Source organism: Fusarium verticillioides, chromosome 4 (assembly GCF_000149555.1).
Source record: "Fusarium verticillioides 7600 chromosome 4, whole genome shotgun sequence".
Taxonomy (NCBI): domain Eukaryota; kingdom Fungi; phylum Ascomycota; class Sordariomycetes; order Hypocreales; family Nectriaceae; genus Fusarium; species Fusarium verticillioides.
The window spans coordinates 2,023,712-2,041,505 of NC_031678.1; the positions used below are offsets into that span (position 1 = coordinate 2,023,712).

Here is a 17,794-nt window from a genome sequence, read left to right on the forward strand (position 1 = left end):
ATCAAGTAGCTTGCCTATTGATTATGCTAATGATAGTCAGAAAACGACTGTCGACGTGAAATAAGGCCCGACTAGCTAACATGCCACATTCTGAGCCTTCTGGCTCTGGGCGCTATCTGTTTCATGAGCCCTGGGCCTGCTCTCCATTCATCCCTGCGAATCAACGGTTACGATTCGATTCGATTCGGTATTGTACAGTACGCTGCTATGCATACTATGCTATGCTATGCTAGAAACTCCCTCGTTGGCTCTGCCAAGCCCATCAGCACTTTGAGCAATTTGACTCTGCGATTGACTTTGGTAGTGATTACGATTACAATCCTCAGAACCTCTCACAGCACGACTTTTACCTACAGCGGGAGGTGGCGCTAGCAATGCCATGCCCTTCCCGTTTTGGTGGCAGCAAAAAGCACTAACACTACCTACATATCGAGATCCATACAAAGATACATCAGACCACTTTTTGCAACGACCATCAACATCCATCGTCACCATCCGAAGCTCCAGAACGTGTCGAAGCTGTCCACCCTTGACTCGTTCTTGGCTGATATCTGCCAACAAGAAACAAGAGCTAAAGAGCTAGCCAACCTTACTAGGGTACCTATACCGATCTCCCCTTCTGTGCCGCCGGCGGAGGACGAGATATCGATGTCCTCCGGGCAGACCACTTCGCTGCCCATCCCATCCCATTCCACTGTCTATCCTGTCTTGTCCTCCGGTCCGTCTTCCTTGCTCTCTTCCGCTCCTTATGCCTCTTCTGAATAGGCACGGTAGGTTAGGCAATTGGGAACGTCCCCCACGCACGCCACTATCTTGCCCATTGCTCATCTCATTACCCATCTTGTGTCTGAACTTTGAGCCGCCCAGCCCAGCAACCTCCTACCTACGGTACTACGTGCCATCCAATCCGTGACAGTGGTCGTCTACACCCACGCCCTCGCTCTCGCTCTCGCCCTCAGCCGTGCAGAAAACCTATCTCATCTCCCTCGTACTCCAATTGGATCACCATCCTGCTGTAACCTCTGCTGATCTCCTCAACGGCCGTCTACCCATACGTAGTAGTTCCATGGGCCATGGGTTTACGTTACCCTACCCAATCTGCGGCAAAGACTTCAAACTAAGCCTGGTATAGTATGTACATACATGCCGTAGCATGTAGCATGTAGCAGGTAGGAATTAGCATAGCCTTTCCTTTCCTTTCCCTTCGGCGTTCTCTCACCGCACTCCCCGTTATGCTCTACACCTACCTCTCTTCTCCTCTTTCCTTGGCAACCCCTTCAGGTTTCTCGTATAAGAAGTCTTGGAAGCTCTGCGTATAGAGTTCTCTCCTTTGTTCTTTTCTTCTCATCTCTCATCCCAAGAGTTCAACCTCACTCACAACTCTTACAACCTCATCACTTATATACATATATCCTAATCACCCTTACCCCCCAATGACAGAGGAAGTCAAATCTATCTCGCCCTTCGGCATTGCCCGCTCAACTGTCAAGGGCGAGCCTCTCTCCAAGGAGGAGATCCAGCAGTACAATGACTTCTTCAAGGCCAGCTGCTATCTCTCCTTAGGCATGATCTACCTCAAGGAGAATCCTCTTCTTCGAGAACCCCTCAAGGCCGACCATCTCAAGCTTCGATTGCTTGGCCACTTTGGCTCTGCCCCCGGCCAAATCTTCACATATATGCACTTTAACCGTCTGATCAAGAAGCACGATCTTGACGCTCTCTTCATATCTGGTCCCGGACACGGTGCCCCCGCTGTCCTGTCTCAGTCTTATCTGGAGGGTGTCTACACTGAGGTGTACCCTGACAAGACTCAAGATGCTGAGGGTATGCAAAAGTTCTTCAAGAGCTTTTCGTTCCCAGGTGGAATTGGCTCTCACGCTACTCCTGAAACCCCTGGATCTCTCCATGAGGGTGGTGAGCTGGGTTACTCCATCTCACATGCCTTTGGTGTTGTCTTCGATAACCCCAACTTGATTGCTCTTACTATGGTCGGTGATGGTGAGGCCGAGACTGGTCCCCTGGCTACCGCCTGGCACAGCAACAAGTTCCTCAACCCGATTGTTGACGGTGCTGTCCTCCCTGTTCTTCACCTTAACGGTTACAAGATCAACAACCCCACAGTCCTTGCTCGAATCTCACACCGAGAACTCGAATGCCTCTTCATCGGTTATGGCTGGCAGCCATACTTTGTTGAGGGCGACGATGTTGAGACTATGCACCAGGCTATGGCTGCTACTCTCGAGCACTGCGTGGACGAGATCCGAAAGATCCAGAAGGAGGCTCGTGAGTCCGGCGAGGCCAAGCGACCTCTGTGGCCCATGATCGTTCTCCGAAGTCCCAAGGGTTGGACTGCCCCTCGCAAGGTTGACGATAATTACCTCGAGGGCTACTGGCGAGCTCACCAGGTGCCCATCTCAGACCCCGCCACAAACCCTGCTCACCTCAAGGTCCTTGAGGATTGGATGCGAAGCTACGAGCCCGATCGTCTATTTGACGAGTCTGGCGCGCCTATTGCCTCTCTCCGTGCTCTTGTGCCTGAAGGTAACCGACGAATGAGCGCCAACCCCGTCGCCAACGGTGGTGCGCTTAGGAAGCCGTTGAGAATGCCCAACTTCAAAGACTACGCCATCAAGGTTGACAGCCCCGGAAACGTCATGAACGCCAGCATGACCAACATGGCTGTCTTCCTCAAGGATGTCATTGCTGAGAACCAGACAAACTTCCGTCTCTTTGGTCCTGATGAGACTGAATCTAACAAGCTTGGCGGTGTCTACGCTGCCGGGAAGAAGGTCTGGATGGGCGAGTACTTCGAGGAGGATGACAACGGTGGTAACCTTGCCAAGGCTGGCCGTGTCGTTGAGATGCTTTCTGAGCATAACTGTGAAGGCTGGCTCGAGGGTTACCTCCTCAGTGGTCGCCACGGTCTTCTCAACAGTTACGAGCCTTTCATTCACGTTATTGACTCCATGGTCAACCAGGTATGTTACGTGATTTGTCCTAACGTCACTCTTACTGACCGTTCCTATAGCACTGCAAGTGGATCGAGAAGTGTCTCGAGGTTGAGTGGCGAGCCAAGGTTGCCTCTCTCAACATCCTCTTGACTGCCGTTGTCTGGCGTCAAGATCACAACGGTTTCACTCACCAAGATCCCGGTTTCCTCGACGTTGTCGCCAACAAGAGCCCCGAGGTTGTCCGCATCTACCTTCCTCCTGATGGCAACTGTCTGCTTTCTGGTATGTCTAACTCATGATCTTAGTCTGATCTTGACTAACTTGCCACAGTCATGGACCACTGTCTCCGATCAGTCAACTACGTCAACGTTGTTGTTTCTGATAAGCAGGAGCATCTTCAGTACCTCTCCATGGACGCTGCCATTGAGCATTGCACCAAGGGTATTGGTATATGGCCTCAGTTCTCCACCGATGCTGGACAGGATCCCGACCTGGTCATGGCCTCTTGCGGTGATATCAGCACTCATGAGTCTTTGGCCGCCATTGATCTCCTGCTCGAGCACTTCCCTGAGCTCAAGATTCGATGCGTCAACGTTGTTGATCTCTTTAAGCTGATCCACCCCAGCGACCACCCCCACGGTCTCCCCGACTCTGAGTGGACCAGCCTCTTCACTGATGACACACCTGTCATCTTCAACTTCCACAGCTACCCCTGGATGGTGCACCGCCTGACATACAAGCGTCCTGGTAGCCGCAACCTCCACGTTCGCGGTTACAAGGAGAAGGGCAACATCGATACACCTCTCGAGCTTGCTATTCGCAACCAGACTGATCGATTCAGTTTGGCCATCGATGCTATCGACCGCATGCCTCAACTCCACAACCGGGGCGCCTCGGCCCGCCAGGCTCTGCTCAATGCACAGATCCAGGCCCGCAACGAGGCCTTTGAGACAGGCATGGACCCTCCCTTCCTCAAGAACTGGACCTGGAAGCGCAATGGCCTTTGGAAGAAGGTTGCCGACGGCCTTGTCTCTCGATAGACGAATATAGAAACATTTTACAGGTCAAGGAGAAACGGATGCAGCCCATCGCTGGATATCCCTTCACGGTACCAAAGATTTCTAGACTGAAACGAATAGATGAAATAAATTCAGCGAAAATAAGACGGTGGGCGTTGCTGGGTGGTCGGTTATCATGTTAACAAGATGTTATTTTCCTATTTCTTCTCATCTTACAAATTTCTACAGTTATGCAATACGAATCGTTCAAAGTAGTTCCCATGAAACACTCAATTCTGAACTGCTTCTCTCTTCATATGATACTGCGTCATGCCCAGATCAGGGAACTCACTTGTTTCAACGACCTTGAACCCAAACTTCTCATACAGGCCCCTTCCTTCGCCAGAGCTATTTAGATAAGACATCCAACCTTCTCGGTCGGCTCTCTCAACACCGAATCTCATAAGCACAGATCCTACGCCCCGTCGCTGTGCTTCTTTTGCAGTGGCAATCGTGCTTAGGAACCAATGCCTCTCACCAGCGACGTGTTTGAAAGTCTCATCAGCATTCCTCTGAAAGAAATCCGCCGCGGTCGCTTGGTCTCCCGAAGCAGGAAACGTAGAAGGGTCGATCTGCTTTCCCGACAATGGTGGGTTTTCTCTACGTGCCCAGCGCGCCCAGCCGACGATTTTAGAATCGTCCTCTGCGACGAGCATGAAATTGTCATCCTTGTCGTCGATGTTGGTTTGGAGAAATGAAGCTTGGAAGGCTTGGACATCAGGAGATGATGGGGGGAAGCAACGCTTGTTTAGAGGCGAGGAAGAGAATGCGGAGAAGAAGACGGCGAGCATTTGGGGGATGTCTTCGGGCGTTGCTGGGCGGACTGTTAAGGGTGACATGACTGCGGGTGGTGAAAGGTTGAAGTTGTGATTTAGGTAGAATGGAGAGAACGTTGGTATAAGTTCTTTGGCCAATGGGGTGAGTCACGCCGATAAAACAAGAACATATGTTGAGATATCAACCGGTCAGCCACAAGCACTGATACAGAGATCACTTTTGATACTATAACCAACACAACAGAAAACTAAGCCAGCACGAGAGTGTAAGTTGGAAAATTGACTAGCCTTTATAATTCACTACTACAGGTATTGGTCAACTCAATCATAGCTTGTGATTCGCCAGATAACGAAAGAACGGCGACTATATTCTCCAACTAGGTCAGGTTCCTGACTAGTTCAAACGCTCTCGTAGTGTTCTCATGATTAATTCCGACTTCCTAAACGCCCCATTGCCAAACCGACCCATCACCGTGCTATATCGCTCTAACCGAGATGACTGCTTTTACAGCTACAGAGCCTTGACTGACTGAAAGAAGGGGTTTGCTTGCAGCTCAGCATTTGCCCCGACAAGCTCTTTCAAAGCAGCGACTTGCTCCTCGCGGCTCATATTCCCTGCCTTGACCTTATCCTTCCACTCCACCAAGACTCGCTTGAGCATGGCACTACCCGTCTCAACATCTTGCTTGCTGTACTGTAGTGCTAAATCCTCGTGCTTGGTGGTGAAGTCCTCAAGCTCGTCTGCCTTGCGTTTGGCCATACGGACAACCTTGTCCGGGAAGCGGACCAGCTCAGCGACGTGGATGCCGAAACTCTGGTCACACACACCTGGTGCGACCTTGTACAGCAACGTCACTTCGCGCTTCGCATCCGCTTCTGAAGCCGCTGCTGCGCTAGTACCGCCGATGTGTGCCGTGACATGGAGATTCTGTACTTGGGGATACTGGTCGGCGAGAGCTGTGAGTTCGTGGAAGTGAGTGGCAAACATGGCAGAGCAGCCAATCTCCTTTACAATGTGCTCTGAGATGGCCCATGCAAGACCGAATCCGTCATATGTCGATGTGCCACGTCCAAGTTCATCAATAATGATCAAGGACTCTGCTGTAGCTGACTTGAGGATATTGGCAGTTTCAAGCATCTCGGCCATGAAAGTCGAGACACCCTTGAGCTGCGAATCGCTAGCACCTACACGTGCCAAAATGGAGTCATAAATGGTCAACTCGGCTTCTGCACAAGGTACGAAACACCCGACCTGCGCCATAAGTGCTATGACACCCGTTTGTCGGATGTAGGTTGACTTACCGCCCATATTGGGGCCGGTAATGATGAGGAAAGACGACTTATCCCGAGTAAGCTCAATATCGTTTGTGATAAACTGAACATCGTCCTGGAGTTCCATGCAAGGATGACGGGCTTCGCGAAGTATCGTCTGGCCCTCTCCACGAGCGTGGATCTTGGGTCGGACATACGACTCAGGGGCATGGACTGCGGCGTGCGATAGGGAAACGATTACGTCAAGGTGGGCAAGAACACCAGCTAGGCGCTCTAGAACTGGGCAGTAGGAGGAAGCGACTTGGACAACTTCGTGGACAAGACTACTTTGTGTTCTGTTGTAGTTCTGAGATAGCTGATCATACTCGCGACGATAAGCCTGCAACTTCTTGGTGGTGAAATAAACACCGTTCTTTTGTGTCGAGCACTCTTGGTACTTGGAGTTGTTTCGAATGCAGCCAGCCTCTTGTCGTGTGAGACGCATGCAAACTCCGTGTACCTTGTGGCTGGTCTCAAGGAAGATCTTCTTGTCGGCATCTTGACCTAAGTCTTTAGCCGAGGCCATAAACTCGGCACGAATATCCTTGTCGAGCTGATCAAGTTTCTTTCGGATGATACGCAAGCTTTTGTCGAAATCGGCTTTAATGATGTACTCGTGTCGATCAAGAGCGTCGAGATCAACAGTTTGCTCCACCATATCCTGCAACTTGCCCAGGCTATCAGAAAGGTCACGGAGCTTGATAGTGTATGCCTCGTCGAGGGGGTCTTTGTAATTCTCATCCATGACACCTTCAAATGTGCCAATAAAGCCAGGTAGACGGATGACAACCTGATATGCACGGACGACGTCCTCCAGGTTAGCCTTGCCTCGCTGGAAGCGCTTTGAAAGTCTGTAAAGGTCAGGGATGGATCGAAGGTGTTCCTCCTGGAGTGTCTGTCGAAGTTCAGTATCAACATAGAAAGCTTCTACCAACTGCTGACGCTTCTCAATTTCCGTCTTGCTCATCAAAGGCTGTTTCAACCACTGTGCCAGGAGTCGACTACCAACTGGTGTCTTGCAGTGGTTGAGTACACCAAAGATGCTCATCGTTTTGGATCCATCTCGAGGACCTGGCATAAGGTTAAGGGCCTTTAGAGCAGCAGCATCTAGCTTCATGAAGTGTGCCAGGTCGTGTTGATATAGCTGATATTGGCCAAAGTTGGAAGGATCCTGCAGAACGCCGAGATACTTGATCAGAGATGCAGCAGATCCCATGGCCAGCTTCAGATCAGTTTGTGGGAGTAGGGAAGCCGATCGCTCATCCTTGAGCAGACGTGCCAGGTCTTGTTCAATATCACGGGTACCAAAGTCGCCAGCTGGTCTCTCTGCGATAGCCACACCGCAATTATCAATAATCTTCTTCAGCTTGGACAATTCGGGATCCTTCTCCTTTTCACCCTTGTCGATCTGTATCAAGCACTCACGGACACCGAGCTGGATAAGCAGTGCCTCAAAGTTGGAGTAGAGGTCGTTGTCGAGAAATTCGCTTACACCAAGCTCGCGGACGCTGGCATCGGCGAAGCAAACGCCGACATTTCGAGCTTCGGAGGCCTTTGTGGAGATTTTGACAGCGAGAATCATAGGCGCAGACTCAATCTGGCCCCCAAGGTCGTCCTCGACATCCTGTAAGTTACCTGGCGAAGCTTGCTTGATACACTGCCAGTTCATGCGGCCAGAAGGGCTCTGCCAAATCTCTATGCGCTTTCCCAATTTGAGTAGGGCTTCTCGAAGGAATTGTCGGAATACGGTCATGGTCATGGTGACTGAGGGTAGCCCAGAGTTGTCATTTCGGCCGAGTTGTCGTACAACTGAAGTTGTCTTGTAGACCTGTGGCATGGTGTTAGCAGTGCTTAGACTGGCATTGCAGGAGTGGCATACAGTTTTGGCGATGTATGTGGCATCTCGACCATGTGAAGTATACCAGTCTCCTCGGTCAAAGATGCGGATTGTGTCTTCGTTAACGGCTGGCAATGATTTGTAGAAGCGAATGAAGCCGCCCTCGTCATCGAGCTGGACAGAGAGAATTAGTTGGGTGTATTTCGAAGTAATTATTTCTCGATGTGTACCTTTAGTTCTGGTCGTGAAGCCATAATAACTCGATTGTCTTGTGAACTCCTGAGACCAAGTCAATCAACAACGTAAGGGTCGAGCTCGTCGTAGTAAAAGTGCCTGAGAGACGTGGTACTTGTCGCGTCACTAGCTCCCGCATTGGCCCGGAGACGCGTTTTTGTGGGGTCTCGATTAAAGTGGTGACACGAAACCATGACTCTACATAAACCGATGCGTGCATAATACTTGCATAAATACACACATATGCCTTCCTAAGAACGCACAACCATTCTTAGGCCTAGTGATGGTGATTCGTGATTGGCCAATTGACACAAAAGCCAGCGGGCATCAGTGACGGTGCCTCTATTGGAAAGGTAGAGCTGCCCTCTTACGTCGCCGTTTCTTCACGTGTCAAACCATGACAGAAATCACTGCATCTCTATTGACATTGCACGATTTATCGTTAAACACGTAGTCTTCCTTTCGAGATCGCGTCAAATGTTCAACAGCAGCTAGCTCAGGAACCCTTGACATGGCTAAGCTGAAGAGCTGCCACCATGCCAGCAGAAGACAGCTTCAGCTCAAGAAAGGCATGGCAGACGCGGCAGACTGCAAATGTCTCGAGACCAGGAATTATAATCCGAGACATTTCTCCAGACTATCGATCTTCACATGGTGATAACCAATCAGAGGCGCACTATCAAGAAGTTCAGTTGCCAGGATAGACTTTCAGTCAACCACGCCCACAACTCTACTGGGTAAGTTAGCTGGGATATGTTGAGATCTCATTTGACTAGCGTCAGCCGGCCCGTGTCGTTGCTTTGAGACTTCTTATCACGAACATGGTAGGGGTGTGAATCTCGGGCCGTGGGGGCTTGAGAATCACTGCCTATCGTACTCCGTACCGTACGTGATCATTTCTCGTTTTGTGGCGAGCGACTATTGAGAAGAACTATTTGTGATGTGTGCTGACGAATCACTAGTTCCTTCCTGCACGGAGATTCACTGCGAAGTCATGAATTGAGTGAAAGACAATGAGATTGTATTCGCAATGCTCGTACGGAGTATTGGGCCAAGTAATGGACGAACTCAATGCTTCTTCTCCAAGTGGAAGCTGGAAGCTGGAAAATAGAGTCGTTTTTAACCTTGTTTTTAACTTCTGCCAAGTGGGTATTTCTCCTTTTTCCCCCCCCTTTTTTTTAACAGCAAAAGAGCCGCAAACTAAATCTGCAACTTGAAGCTAACTAATTCTTTACACAGATGAAAATGACCATGGCATTGTCAGTCAACACGTGCAGTCAAGAACAAGTTGTGCTTGAATATTCCATGTCTTGGCGACAAGGATTAAAACGCTCGACATTGACCATCCGGGTTCTCACTAAAGGCCCAAAATGGAAATCTACCGATTCATAGTGGACACAGACAGACACAGACACCTCGAGGCCATCAAGGTCCTCAAGGTTCTCACAGCCAATCCCACTATTTTCTCTATCATGGCTGCGATTATTGGCTTCTCGATGGCGCCTGGAGGAGACGACTTTCTCTGGGTAAGATGGAGGCTGAGACATTAACTTTTGCTCTCCCTCTTTGTTTCTGTGCGCTTTGATTAAGAGTTTACATTACTTTACTCCGTACATTACATTGGAATACATATCAACTTTCTTCACTGCTACCTACCTACCTTACCCAGTATCTTAAAGTCTTCCTCCTCAAGCAACCCTTTTGGACAGTTTCAAGTCCCCCCCCCTCCTCCTCCTAACTGACTCGAAACGAACTCTAAACTCTGAAATCTCTCTTCCTGGTTCAGAGACGCAAGCTAGCGATTTAAGCATAAATTTCGACGCCCTCTCTCGGCTCTCCTGTGCCGTACTCAACGTTCAAACAGTCGATCTCGTGCCGTTGCCCGTCCGCCTCTCGCCTACTGGTCAATCTCAAGATGTACACTTCCGTTTTGTCACTCGCCGGATGGGGCCTTGCCTTCTCTGCGGCCTCTGCTGCTGCCAGCAATGTCCATATCGCCCCTAGAGCTACCCAGGCTCCCTCGACCACTGCTGTCAGCCCCGAGGTAACTGCTATCACAGGATGCCACCTCCATGCCTCTGAACTGTTAGCAAATACCTCTCGCGTATCGAATTTACGGTTGACTAACGCCCCTTCAGATATTGTTTCGCTGGTGAGACCGAGTACTTGGTAGATGTCAAGGTCACTGGAACCACAGACGTACCTTCGCAGTACACCGACTGCCATTCCCATGACTCTAATATGTAAGCTACTCAGTGTGCCCTACCATTGGCCTCTCCTAAATATTGTGTCCTAGGTTTTGTGTAGACTCTGATGGTGGAGATGTTTCTGTTCAAGCTGAAGGTGCTGAGTCAGAAGAGGACCACGCAACAGAAGGTGAAGATCATGGCCACGACCACGATCATGCGGGAGCAAGTAGCACGGAAACTGCAGCCGCCGCTGGAAACACCAAAGAAGCTGAGAACGAGCACTGTCATTTCCATGCTGGTGTTGAGTAAGTCGCTTCCTTCACTTCCACATACTCCATCAACACCCGCTAATGGATCTATCTATGTAGACACTGCACAGGCCACAGCGATTCTGAGTCCAGCGAGTCGGAGTCTGGTTCTTCCTCCTCTGCATGCCAGCCCAGAAGGAGAGACTATGATGTCGGTCTCCGTGTTGGTCTGCTCTTCGTTATCCTAGCCACAGGTGCTCTGGGTGTCTTTGGCCCCATCCTGCTGCACAAGATGATGCCCAGCAAACTCAACATTGTCCTCATTGTATTAAAGCAATTTGGAACTGGTATTATAATCTCTACCGCCTTTGTTCACGTATGTGAAATTATCTACCTACCCTTACAAACGATTGCTAACTAATATCTCTAGCTGTACACCCACGCATTCCTCATGTTCGGCAACCAATGTATTGGAGAGCTGGGTTATGAAGCTACGACGTCCGCTCTTGTTATGGCTGGTATATTCCTTTCTTTCCTTGTCGAGTACATCGGCAACCGCATTGTTCTCGCAAAGACAAAAGCTTCAGCCAGTCTTTCTGATGCTGAAAAGAAAAGCGCCTGGTTGTCCACTGAGGTTGTCAGTGTTCTTGTCATGGAGATGGGTATCCTATTCCACTCTCTTCGTAAGTGATCCCTCTATCTTCTCACTGACTGAGTGGTTGGCTAACATTACTGCTAGTGATCGGCTTAACGCTCGTTGTAGCGGGTGACGAATACTTCCTAACCTTATTCGTCGTCATTCTTTTCCATCAGATGTTTGAAGGCATCGCTCTTGGAAGCCGAATCGCCACCATCGGTACTTCTAACGATAGTCACGCCTCTCCCGTGGCCCGCGTCTCCCAGGACACTTCCTCCGCTCAAGATTCAGACAAGGCTCCCGCTTCCACTGAGACGATCCCTAACGAGGAATCGGCCCCTATTGGTTTGAACATGAAGAAGAAACTCGGCCTTGCCTCTCTTTTCGCCTTCATTACCCCTATCGGCATGGCCATTGGCATCGGTGTCTTGCAACAATTCAATGGTAACGACAAGTCTACACTCATCGCAATCGGTACCCTCGACGCCGTCTCCGCAGGTATCCTCATGTGGGTTGGTCTTGTGGAGATGTGGGCTGCAGACTGGATGTCAGGGGGCCATGGCCACAAGGCTGAACTCGCTGACGCCAACCTGCTCACTACCGTTCTGGCCGGCACTGGTCTGGTTGCTGGCCTGGTGGTGATGAGTCTTTTGGGTAAGTGGGCATAGATTTGGGTTTGTCTGGAATGCTTTACAAATTTTGTTTTCATGATAATGCGATTGGCTAAGGAGTTTGGTACCTGTATTTACGGAGTTCGTGTCAGGAGCATATGCAGTTGGGTTTGCCCTGTTAACAAAACGGGGGGGTCATAACTGTTTGGGTCTATACTACAAACGGCATTGCTAGGATAGAGCAAATCGAAACGAGGTAAATGATGATTGATCACATCACTGCGTGTGCCCGTGTTTGTGACCAAGGAACGATTCATATCGACCCAAGCCAAGTGCCGAATCCCCCCCAGGGCAGTACCCTTACGTTACCGATTAACCTTTTATGAGCCCCTTTCCAAGACTCGGCGTCTGGTACTTGGGTGCTCTGTACTTCAATGTCGAGTTGCGTGTACCATTGTACGGCAGCACCTGGATGCTGCTGGCTGTAGGGCTGTTCATGACATCCCAATGATCGGAGATGTTTGGATTTCCGTAAGGCCGAAGAGCTGCGAAACGCATTCTTCACAACTGTCAGAATCTTCTACCGGTAGAATTAGAAGGCACTCACGTGTAGTTCCCAGGAGCTATTCTTGTGCCGTTGGCGAGCTTGCCAAACCACCAAAATACGTGAAATCCTCGTGATTGTTGTTTGAGCGGGAATGGCAATGTGTCATTCGGATCGTTGACAGTGGGATCGAAGAACCAGAATTCCTCCGCATCCCGCATTGTTGTTGCTGAACCAATAAATCCATGTCTTCCTACCCGTGGAGGATAAGTCCATAGGGATTCTGACCAACCTTGTTCGAAGATCTGCTATTCATCAGTTGTCATGAACGACGAGAGTTGACAGATAACTTACGTCCCACCTGAGATTGTCGCAAGCATATGATGTCCTACCACCAATTTCAATAAAGTCACTCGCATCTCTATCGATATTGAAAGACCATCTACACCGTCGTCAGCAAAATCTATGCACAGATTGAGTCACATACGCTGAATCTTTGTCGGGATCTGTAACAAACGGATCAACAATGAACATATTGTCAAATGCTTTCTCGGTATCATATGCAGCTCCTGCCAAGATCTCTGTAAGCTAGGCTTGTAATTACTCCACAAAGAGCCAACAAACCTCCGTATGGGATAGCCAATTTCTCCCCATGATCGGAATTGATCAATACCTTGCCACTGTATAGCGGCAGGTAGTCATCGTCAACGTCGGGAAGCCCAAAAGTAACACTAGTCACTGTAAGCGGCCAAGCTTCTGGCACCAACTCAGACCTACCTCAACTCTCTTGTCTCTCCGGGTTCAATTAGAACCCTGTGCGGGAGTCTCACAGGAGGGACAATGTTTTTGGGCTCAATAGCATAGAGCAAAGCCACTCCATATTCGGGATCGTATATGTTGAAGCCAGCTTGGGGTTCAAGCTTAAAGGTGTATTCGTGTGCTATACCGTCAGTATTGGTGATGTTGAAACTCCATCGAGGCCGAAACAGCTCTGTATCCATGAGAGAAAAAGGCTCATACTCGAGTTGAGTATCATAGTTGAGGACTTTCCAGGCGTCAACCAGTCCAGTACCAACCTGGAAAGGCGAGGCTTTATACTTGCGCATTAGACGATTATTGACGAACGGTAGGGTCGTTCCACTCGATGCGATGCGATCTCTGAGCATTTTGGCAAAGCCTGCACCATTGAAAGCACGACCGCCGTACCGACCCACGAACAAAGCCGCAATGCCTGCAATGTAGGGCGCCGACATGGATGTCCCACTCAGCTCCTCGTAGCTTTGGTTCAGTACAGTGCTCATGATCATATATCCAGGGGCGGTAATGTCAGGTTTAAGAAGTAACTCGTTGGTCGGGCCCCATGTTGTGAAATAGACGGGAAGTGGCCCGAGATCCTCGCCAGTCCTGTTAGCATTTGGCTTCGTAGTAACATTAGCAGCGGCAACAGCTAAAACTCCTCTGCCAACAGCTCCGCTACTGGAGTAGAACGGTCCAAACTCTCCTTCGTTACCAGCTGATGCTATCACGACGACGCCCTTGTCTACCAGTCGGCTGGCTAACATAGCCCAGGGGTTATCTGACCAGCCATTAGGTTGACCAATGCTCGAGGTGATGACATCTGCCTTGAGGTCCCTATCAGCAATAACTCATACTTGTGCACAATATTACTTACTCCCGCATTGTAAGCATCACACAGTGCTTGCATGATAGTCTCTTCGTCAGTCTCCCACGGATCCTGGCGATTCTTAGCTACAGAACTCGTGAAATAATTATCAGTGGTCTCGAATCCTTACATCAGAGAAAACCTTGTATATGAGAAGTTCGGCCTCGGGGGCAACTCCAGTAAGCCTGAGGCCCATGTCATTAGGACTATATTGCATCCGCCTTAAACGGGACTAACCATTCATTCTTAGCAGCAATGATACCTGCAACGTGAGTTCCATGGCCTTGGTAGTCCATAGGATCATTATCGGGCTGCTTGGGATGCATTCTCTCATTGTGGGTTTCCCCTGGATGTGATGTAAGCCCTTCATCATAGAAATAAATCCACGAAACCTACAGTCTGCTCCGACAAGATCATAACCCCCTTTAACTTTGCATCCAGGTCCAAAACAGCCTCCGAGCTTTACAAAATTAGTACATGAATAGAACCAGCTTCAGATTGAACATACCGCTTTGTGAGTATAGTCAATGCCGGTGTCAATTATCGCAACAGTTGAACCCTTTCCACGAATACCGGCAGCATGGAGTTTGTCAACACCCGTCCAATGATGAATAGAATAGTTCCTTATAGATGAAGATGGGCCCTTCTCTGAGAACTCGACTTTTGGCATGGCCACTTTGTAGGCCTGCCACACGTTCACGACCCCTTCCATCTGGAGCAATGTATCCATATTATCTGTGTCAGTTTCAACCACCATCCCGTTGAAAACATCACTACAATCAAAGCTCTGGAACAAAGGCCTTTTTCGATCAGGTTTCATGAGGAGTTGGCGTGTCACTGTGGTCGTGCCTTGATTCTGCGAGTGTAAGTAATTGGCTCGAGGATAGGAGTGGCTTCTTTACCGGCTCGACTTCAATAATGAACTTGCGGGTGTTTCCAGTGCTTGCTCGACCAGTTCTTGAGGAAAGAGCAGCTAGTTTATTGACAGCCTCGACGCCAACGGCCACTGATGCCGCAACCAATAAGACTTTCAACAGATTGTATGGCTTCATGGTGGCGGTGGTTTGAACGAATGATAGGGTATGAGGAATCGCTAGTGGAAAAAAGAGCTAAGGCCAGGAGAACATATATCTCACTCGTTATATTTGCATCGTATTGGTGCTTCTTCGGAATATTAGCATGGTCGGCAAGGTCTCGGAAGGATGCATTGTTCACGTTACAGTCCTCATTTGGACCACGGATAGGGGTAACAAGTGCGTCTTAATCCAGTTGCCGTTCCGTGATTCAGCGTTGAATGTCTTTGTGTCACAGAAAGGGTATTCTTTCCCTGCCTCTTCATGTAGCGAATGTCCTTGGCCGAAGACTGCAAGGTTAGCCAAGACATCTTTCTGAAGGTTGCCTCGGTGTACGGCTAAGCACATGGACCTGAGTCGTGGATGGGCTGTACTGGCTTCTACTTGGAGAACACCGTGGCATCCCCTGAGATTTGAGAATGTAGCAAGCCTATGTTGAGAGGACCCCGTTTGATAACTGGGCGTGACGGGAGATTCTTGTGCTGTCCAACGGCCGAGTTTGATATATATGAGTTATCCGGAAATTGCCATTGCCGGATCGTTTTCATGTAACGCAAACGGCCTTTTGGGCCTCTATATCACTGTAATAGGCCGGCTGCAACACGTACTCTCGAACAAGAGCGTTGTGATCCCGAAGCTGTGTGACATTTCTCAAGATCTAGCGAGAGATCCGGCAATGACAAGGAAGCACATCAAGACGGACATACTTTCTGTTGCATCTTCGGGACGTGGATAGGGGATCTTGTGTCGAGAGAATGATGTATCCATCGACAAACGTGTAACAGGCATTCATAGGGAGCGAGCAGTGCTATAACGGAAAGTTGTGCTTGCTATGATTAATCTGTGTTGTTTCTTGTGTAACTTGGTGCATCAACGAAATGATACCGAATGTATTCGACGAAGAATCAAAGCAAAGTGCCCAAGGTACCTAGGTAACTAACCTGCCCATAATCACGAGTGTAAGGGATGCGGTTCAAGGTGGCAGCTCACGTGAACAATACAATGATGCAATGCAGTGCGAGGAAGGTGCACTTTCAGTTTGACAAGCTGCTGATGACAGGTCCAGGTAAAGTAGTCGCGATACACCACACCACCTCATGCAAGCCACAATGATATTTTGATTGCTTATCTTATCTTACTTATTGCTTCTCATGTGGCAGATTCGATTTGTTCAACAACCGCTTGTAGCATTTTAATGTCTTGGATATGCTTCTTCGGCCGGGCAAGAGTACATCGATATCTGTCTACCTACAAATCTATCGTTTCTCGACTACAGGCTCCGAATTCACCCTTGATCATAAACAGGAATATCTTGAAACACCTCCAAGAGCCAGGCTCTCTATTAAGCGACAATGCACTAACAAGCAATAGATTACCAAAGTTTCTATTCATTAACCAAAATGAGCTTCGCTCTTATTGTTTCTATCAACTCTAACTGGCCAGAGCTTGAGCCGGATCCGAGTCCGTGCCTGACGATCTCTCAGCCGGTCTACCTGACTCGTTGTGATAATCCCAAACCAAGCCACATGGCCAAAGTAGTCAATCTTTGGACGTTTTTGGCTTGAAACGGCGAAGAGAAACCTTTGCAAGTACGGAGTATTCTCATCCAAGTTCATCGGTCTAGAAGCCGTGAGCTGCGCCACTTTATTCATGTTGGTAAAAACTCTGTTGATGAATAGCAAGCAACAGGCTAAAACTACCAGTGATAGCCGGGCAAGAGGACGAGAAAGGAGATCGCGTAATGGATATGGATGAGCCGATTGTTTCTACTAAGCGGCGCTGCAGAAAAAACGTGCAGCTCGTGCAGAGAAGCCATACCCGATACAGCATGTCCAATGAACCAACCATGCTCGCTCACCGGAGACCAACAAGGGGGCCTGGTTCGCTTCGCCGCTATGGAGAGGGCGAGGATGGGCTGCAGGAGATATTGATTCTCTTGGAATATTGTGAGCAACAATTGATCATTTCTTGGAGAAATCTATATCATATTCTGAAAATCATATAAATCTCGGTTTAATCTTGGCTGATCGACGAGCTGAAAGACATGTTCTGCGGATGACATTTTCTGAGTCGGATCGTCCCACGGTTGCAACCTAGGATCAACATTTAGAATAGAGTGTGGATACTGACTCGCAGAAACCATGTGGTTTGACGGTTCCCATGCCCATCTCCTTTCCCACCACTTCCATTTTGGCTTCCTTTCTCGCGTGGAAGTCCCAGATACTGCGTTTCCATGTCAGGAACCAATGGAACCTCGTTCGTGTTCGGCATAAAACGAAACCAGCTTCTGCAAACTCCTTCTCCTCTTTCTGAACTGGTGATCGCATGCACCTAGGCAGCCCCTGCGTCAAAAATGTCAACCCGCCAACGACACAATCATGCTGGTGTGCTATTTAGCGCTTCCGCCGGCGTTGGAAACAGACTTGGTCTTCTGAGGTCCGAGCTAGACGGGACAATACCTAGCTACGTACAGAGTACCTTGTTAGCTTTTGGTCTAATAATTAAGAAAGAGTGTGGGTTTCTTTCTTCACGGGCTGGGTGAGCTGAGGACAAAGAACAAACCAAACGCCTTTTGGCGGGCCGTCAGCGGGAGGATAGGGGAGAGCTTTGACAAGTTGGTGTGCAAGATTATCATGGCTTTTAAGTAAGCCAAGCCCAGAGA

General features: G+C 49.2%; 5 protein-coding genes across 13 annotated transcripts; 2 read left to right on the forward strand and 3 right to left on the reverse strand.

Annotated features, from left to right (window-relative positions):
• Nucleotides 1-231: 231 nt before the first annotated feature.
• On the forward strand, nucleotides 232-5,222 carry FVEG_05003 (phosphoketolase). Of its 2 annotated transcripts, XM_018892990.1 has the most exons (3): nucleotides 232-2,978; nucleotides 3,029-3,233; nucleotides 3,282-5,222. In XM_018892990.1, the coding sequence occupies exons 1-3, from the start codon at nucleotides 1,434-1,436 to the stop codon at nucleotides 3,989-3,991; spliced, it is 2,460 nt and encodes an 819-aa protein (XP_018749787.1). In that variant the 5' UTR covers nucleotides 232-1,433; the 3' UTR covers nucleotides 3,992-5,222. The 2 variants fall into 2 exon arrangements, with proteins under 2 accessions (XP_018749787.1, XP_018749788.1); XM_018892991.1 differs by having other exon boundaries at nucleotides 3,029-5,222.
• Nucleotides 4,134-4,873, reverse strand: FVEG_15585 (hypothetical protein). The gene has a single exon (XM_018904746.1). The coding sequence runs from the start codon at nucleotides 4,846-4,848 to the stop codon at nucleotides 4,240-4,242; it is 609 nt and encodes a 202-aa protein (XP_018749789.1). The 5' UTR covers nucleotides 4,849-4,873; the 3' UTR covers nucleotides 4,134-4,239.
• On the reverse strand, nucleotides 5,038-8,254 carry FVEG_05004 (DNA mismatch repair protein msh-2). The gene is made up of 3 exons (XM_018892992.1): nucleotides 8,164-8,254; nucleotides 7,976-8,107; nucleotides 5,038-7,924 (listed from the first exon to the last, which is right to left on the reverse strand). The coding sequence occupies exons 1-3, from the start codon at nucleotides 8,185-8,187 to the stop codon at nucleotides 5,297-5,299; spliced, it is 2,784 nt and encodes a 927-aa protein (XP_018749790.1). The 5' UTR covers nucleotides 8,188-8,254; the 3' UTR covers nucleotides 5,038-5,296.
• Nucleotides 8,255-9,641: 1,387 nt separating this feature from the next.
• Nucleotides 9,642-12,511, forward strand: FVEG_05005 (hypothetical protein). The gene is made up of 6 exons (XM_018892993.1): nucleotides 9,642-10,252; nucleotides 10,306-10,410; nucleotides 10,464-10,661; nucleotides 10,725-10,980; nucleotides 11,035-11,287; nucleotides 11,344-12,511. The coding sequence occupies exons 1-6, from the start codon at nucleotides 10,083-10,085 to the stop codon at nucleotides 11,907-11,909; spliced, it is 1,548 nt and encodes a 515-aa protein (XP_018749791.1). The 5' UTR covers nucleotides 9,642-10,082; the 3' UTR covers nucleotides 11,910-12,511.
• Nucleotides 11,226-16,191, reverse strand: FVEG_15586 (hypothetical protein). Of its 8 annotated transcripts, XM_018904753.1 has the most exons (14): nucleotides 15,275-16,191; nucleotides 14,962-15,223; nucleotides 14,568-14,908; nucleotides 14,456-14,519; nucleotides 14,297-14,405; nucleotides 14,190-14,244; nucleotides 14,069-14,131; nucleotides 13,174-14,018; nucleotides 13,021-13,127; nucleotides 12,884-12,965; nucleotides 12,751-12,838; nucleotides 12,689-12,701; nucleotides 12,460-12,625; nucleotides 11,226-12,411 (listed from the first exon to the last, which is right to left on the reverse strand). In XM_018904753.1, exons 3-14 carry the CDS (start codon nucleotides 14,877-14,879, stop codon nucleotides 12,225-12,227), a joined length of 2,091 nt encoding a protein of 696 aa, XP_018749798.1. In that variant the 5' UTR covers nucleotides 14,880-14,908; nucleotides 14,962-15,223; nucleotides 15,275-16,191; the 3' UTR covers nucleotides 11,226-12,224. The 8 variants fall into 8 exon arrangements, with proteins under 8 accessions (XP_018749798.1, XP_018749794.1, XP_018749796.1 ...); XM_018904749.1 differs by having other exon boundaries at nucleotides 12,460-12,701; nucleotides 14,568-14,915; nucleotides 14,962-16,068; nucleotides 16,123-16,191; XM_018904751.1 differs by having other exon boundaries at nucleotides 12,460-12,701; nucleotides 14,568-14,915; nucleotides 14,962-15,940; nucleotides 16,074-16,191.
• Between the last annotated feature and the right edge of the window lie 1,603 nt (nucleotides 16,192-17,794).

Excerpts from the sequence above, each read along its gene's own strand:
- FVEG_05003 (XM_018892990.1), top strand. The coding sequence starts at position 1,434 with ATGACAGAGGAAGTCAAATCTATCTCGCCCTTCGGCATTGCCCGCTCA. Across the intron at positions 2,979-3,028 it reads TTGACTCCATGGTCAACCAG|CACTGCAAGTGGATCGAGAA; the intron begins GTATGTTACGTG and ends CCGTTCCTATAG. Across the intron at positions 3,234-3,281 it reads TGGCAACTGTCTGCTTTCTG|TCATGGACCACTGTCTCCGA; the intron begins GTATGTCTAACT and ends AACTTGCCACAG.
- FVEG_15585 (XM_018904746.1), bottom strand. The coding sequence starts at position 4,848 with ATGTCACCCTTAACAGTCCGCCCAGCAACGCCCGAAGACATCCCCCAA.
- FVEG_05004 (XM_018892992.1), bottom strand. The coding sequence starts at position 8,187 with ATGGCTTCACGACCAGAACTAAAG. Across the intron at positions 8,108-8,163 it reads CTTCACGACCAGAACTAAAG|CTCGATGACGAGGGCGGCTT; the intron begins GTACACATCGAG and ends CTCTCTGTCCAG. Across the intron at positions 7,925-7,975 it reads CCACATACATCGCCAAAACT|GTCTACAAGACAACTTCAGT; the intron begins GTATGCCACTCC and ends ACCATGCCACAG.
- FVEG_05005 (XM_018892993.1), top strand. The coding sequence starts at position 10,083 with ATGTACACTTCCGTTTTGTCACTCGCCGGATGGGGCCTTGCCTTCTCT. Across the intron at positions 10,411-10,463 it reads CATTCCCATGACTCTAATAT|GTTTTGTGTAGACTCTGATG; the intron begins GTAAGCTACTCA and ends ATTGTGTCCTAG. Across the intron at positions 10,662-10,724 it reads CATTTCCATGCTGGTGTTGA|ACACTGCACAGGCCACAGCG; the intron begins GTAAGTCGCTTC and ends CTATCTATGTAG.
- FVEG_15586 (XM_018904749.1), bottom strand. The coding sequence starts at position 15,111 with ATGAAGCCATACAATCTGTTGAAAGTCTTATTGGTTGCGGCATCAGTG. Across the intron at positions 14,132-14,189 it reads TATACAAGGTTTTCTCTGAT|GATCCGTGGGAGACTGACGA; the intron begins GTAAGGATTCGA and ends AAGAATCGCCAG. Across the intron at positions 13,128-13,173 it reads GGAGAGACAAGAGAGTTGAG|TGTTACTTTTGGGCTTCCCG; the intron begins GTAGGTCTGAGT and ends TACAGTGACTAG.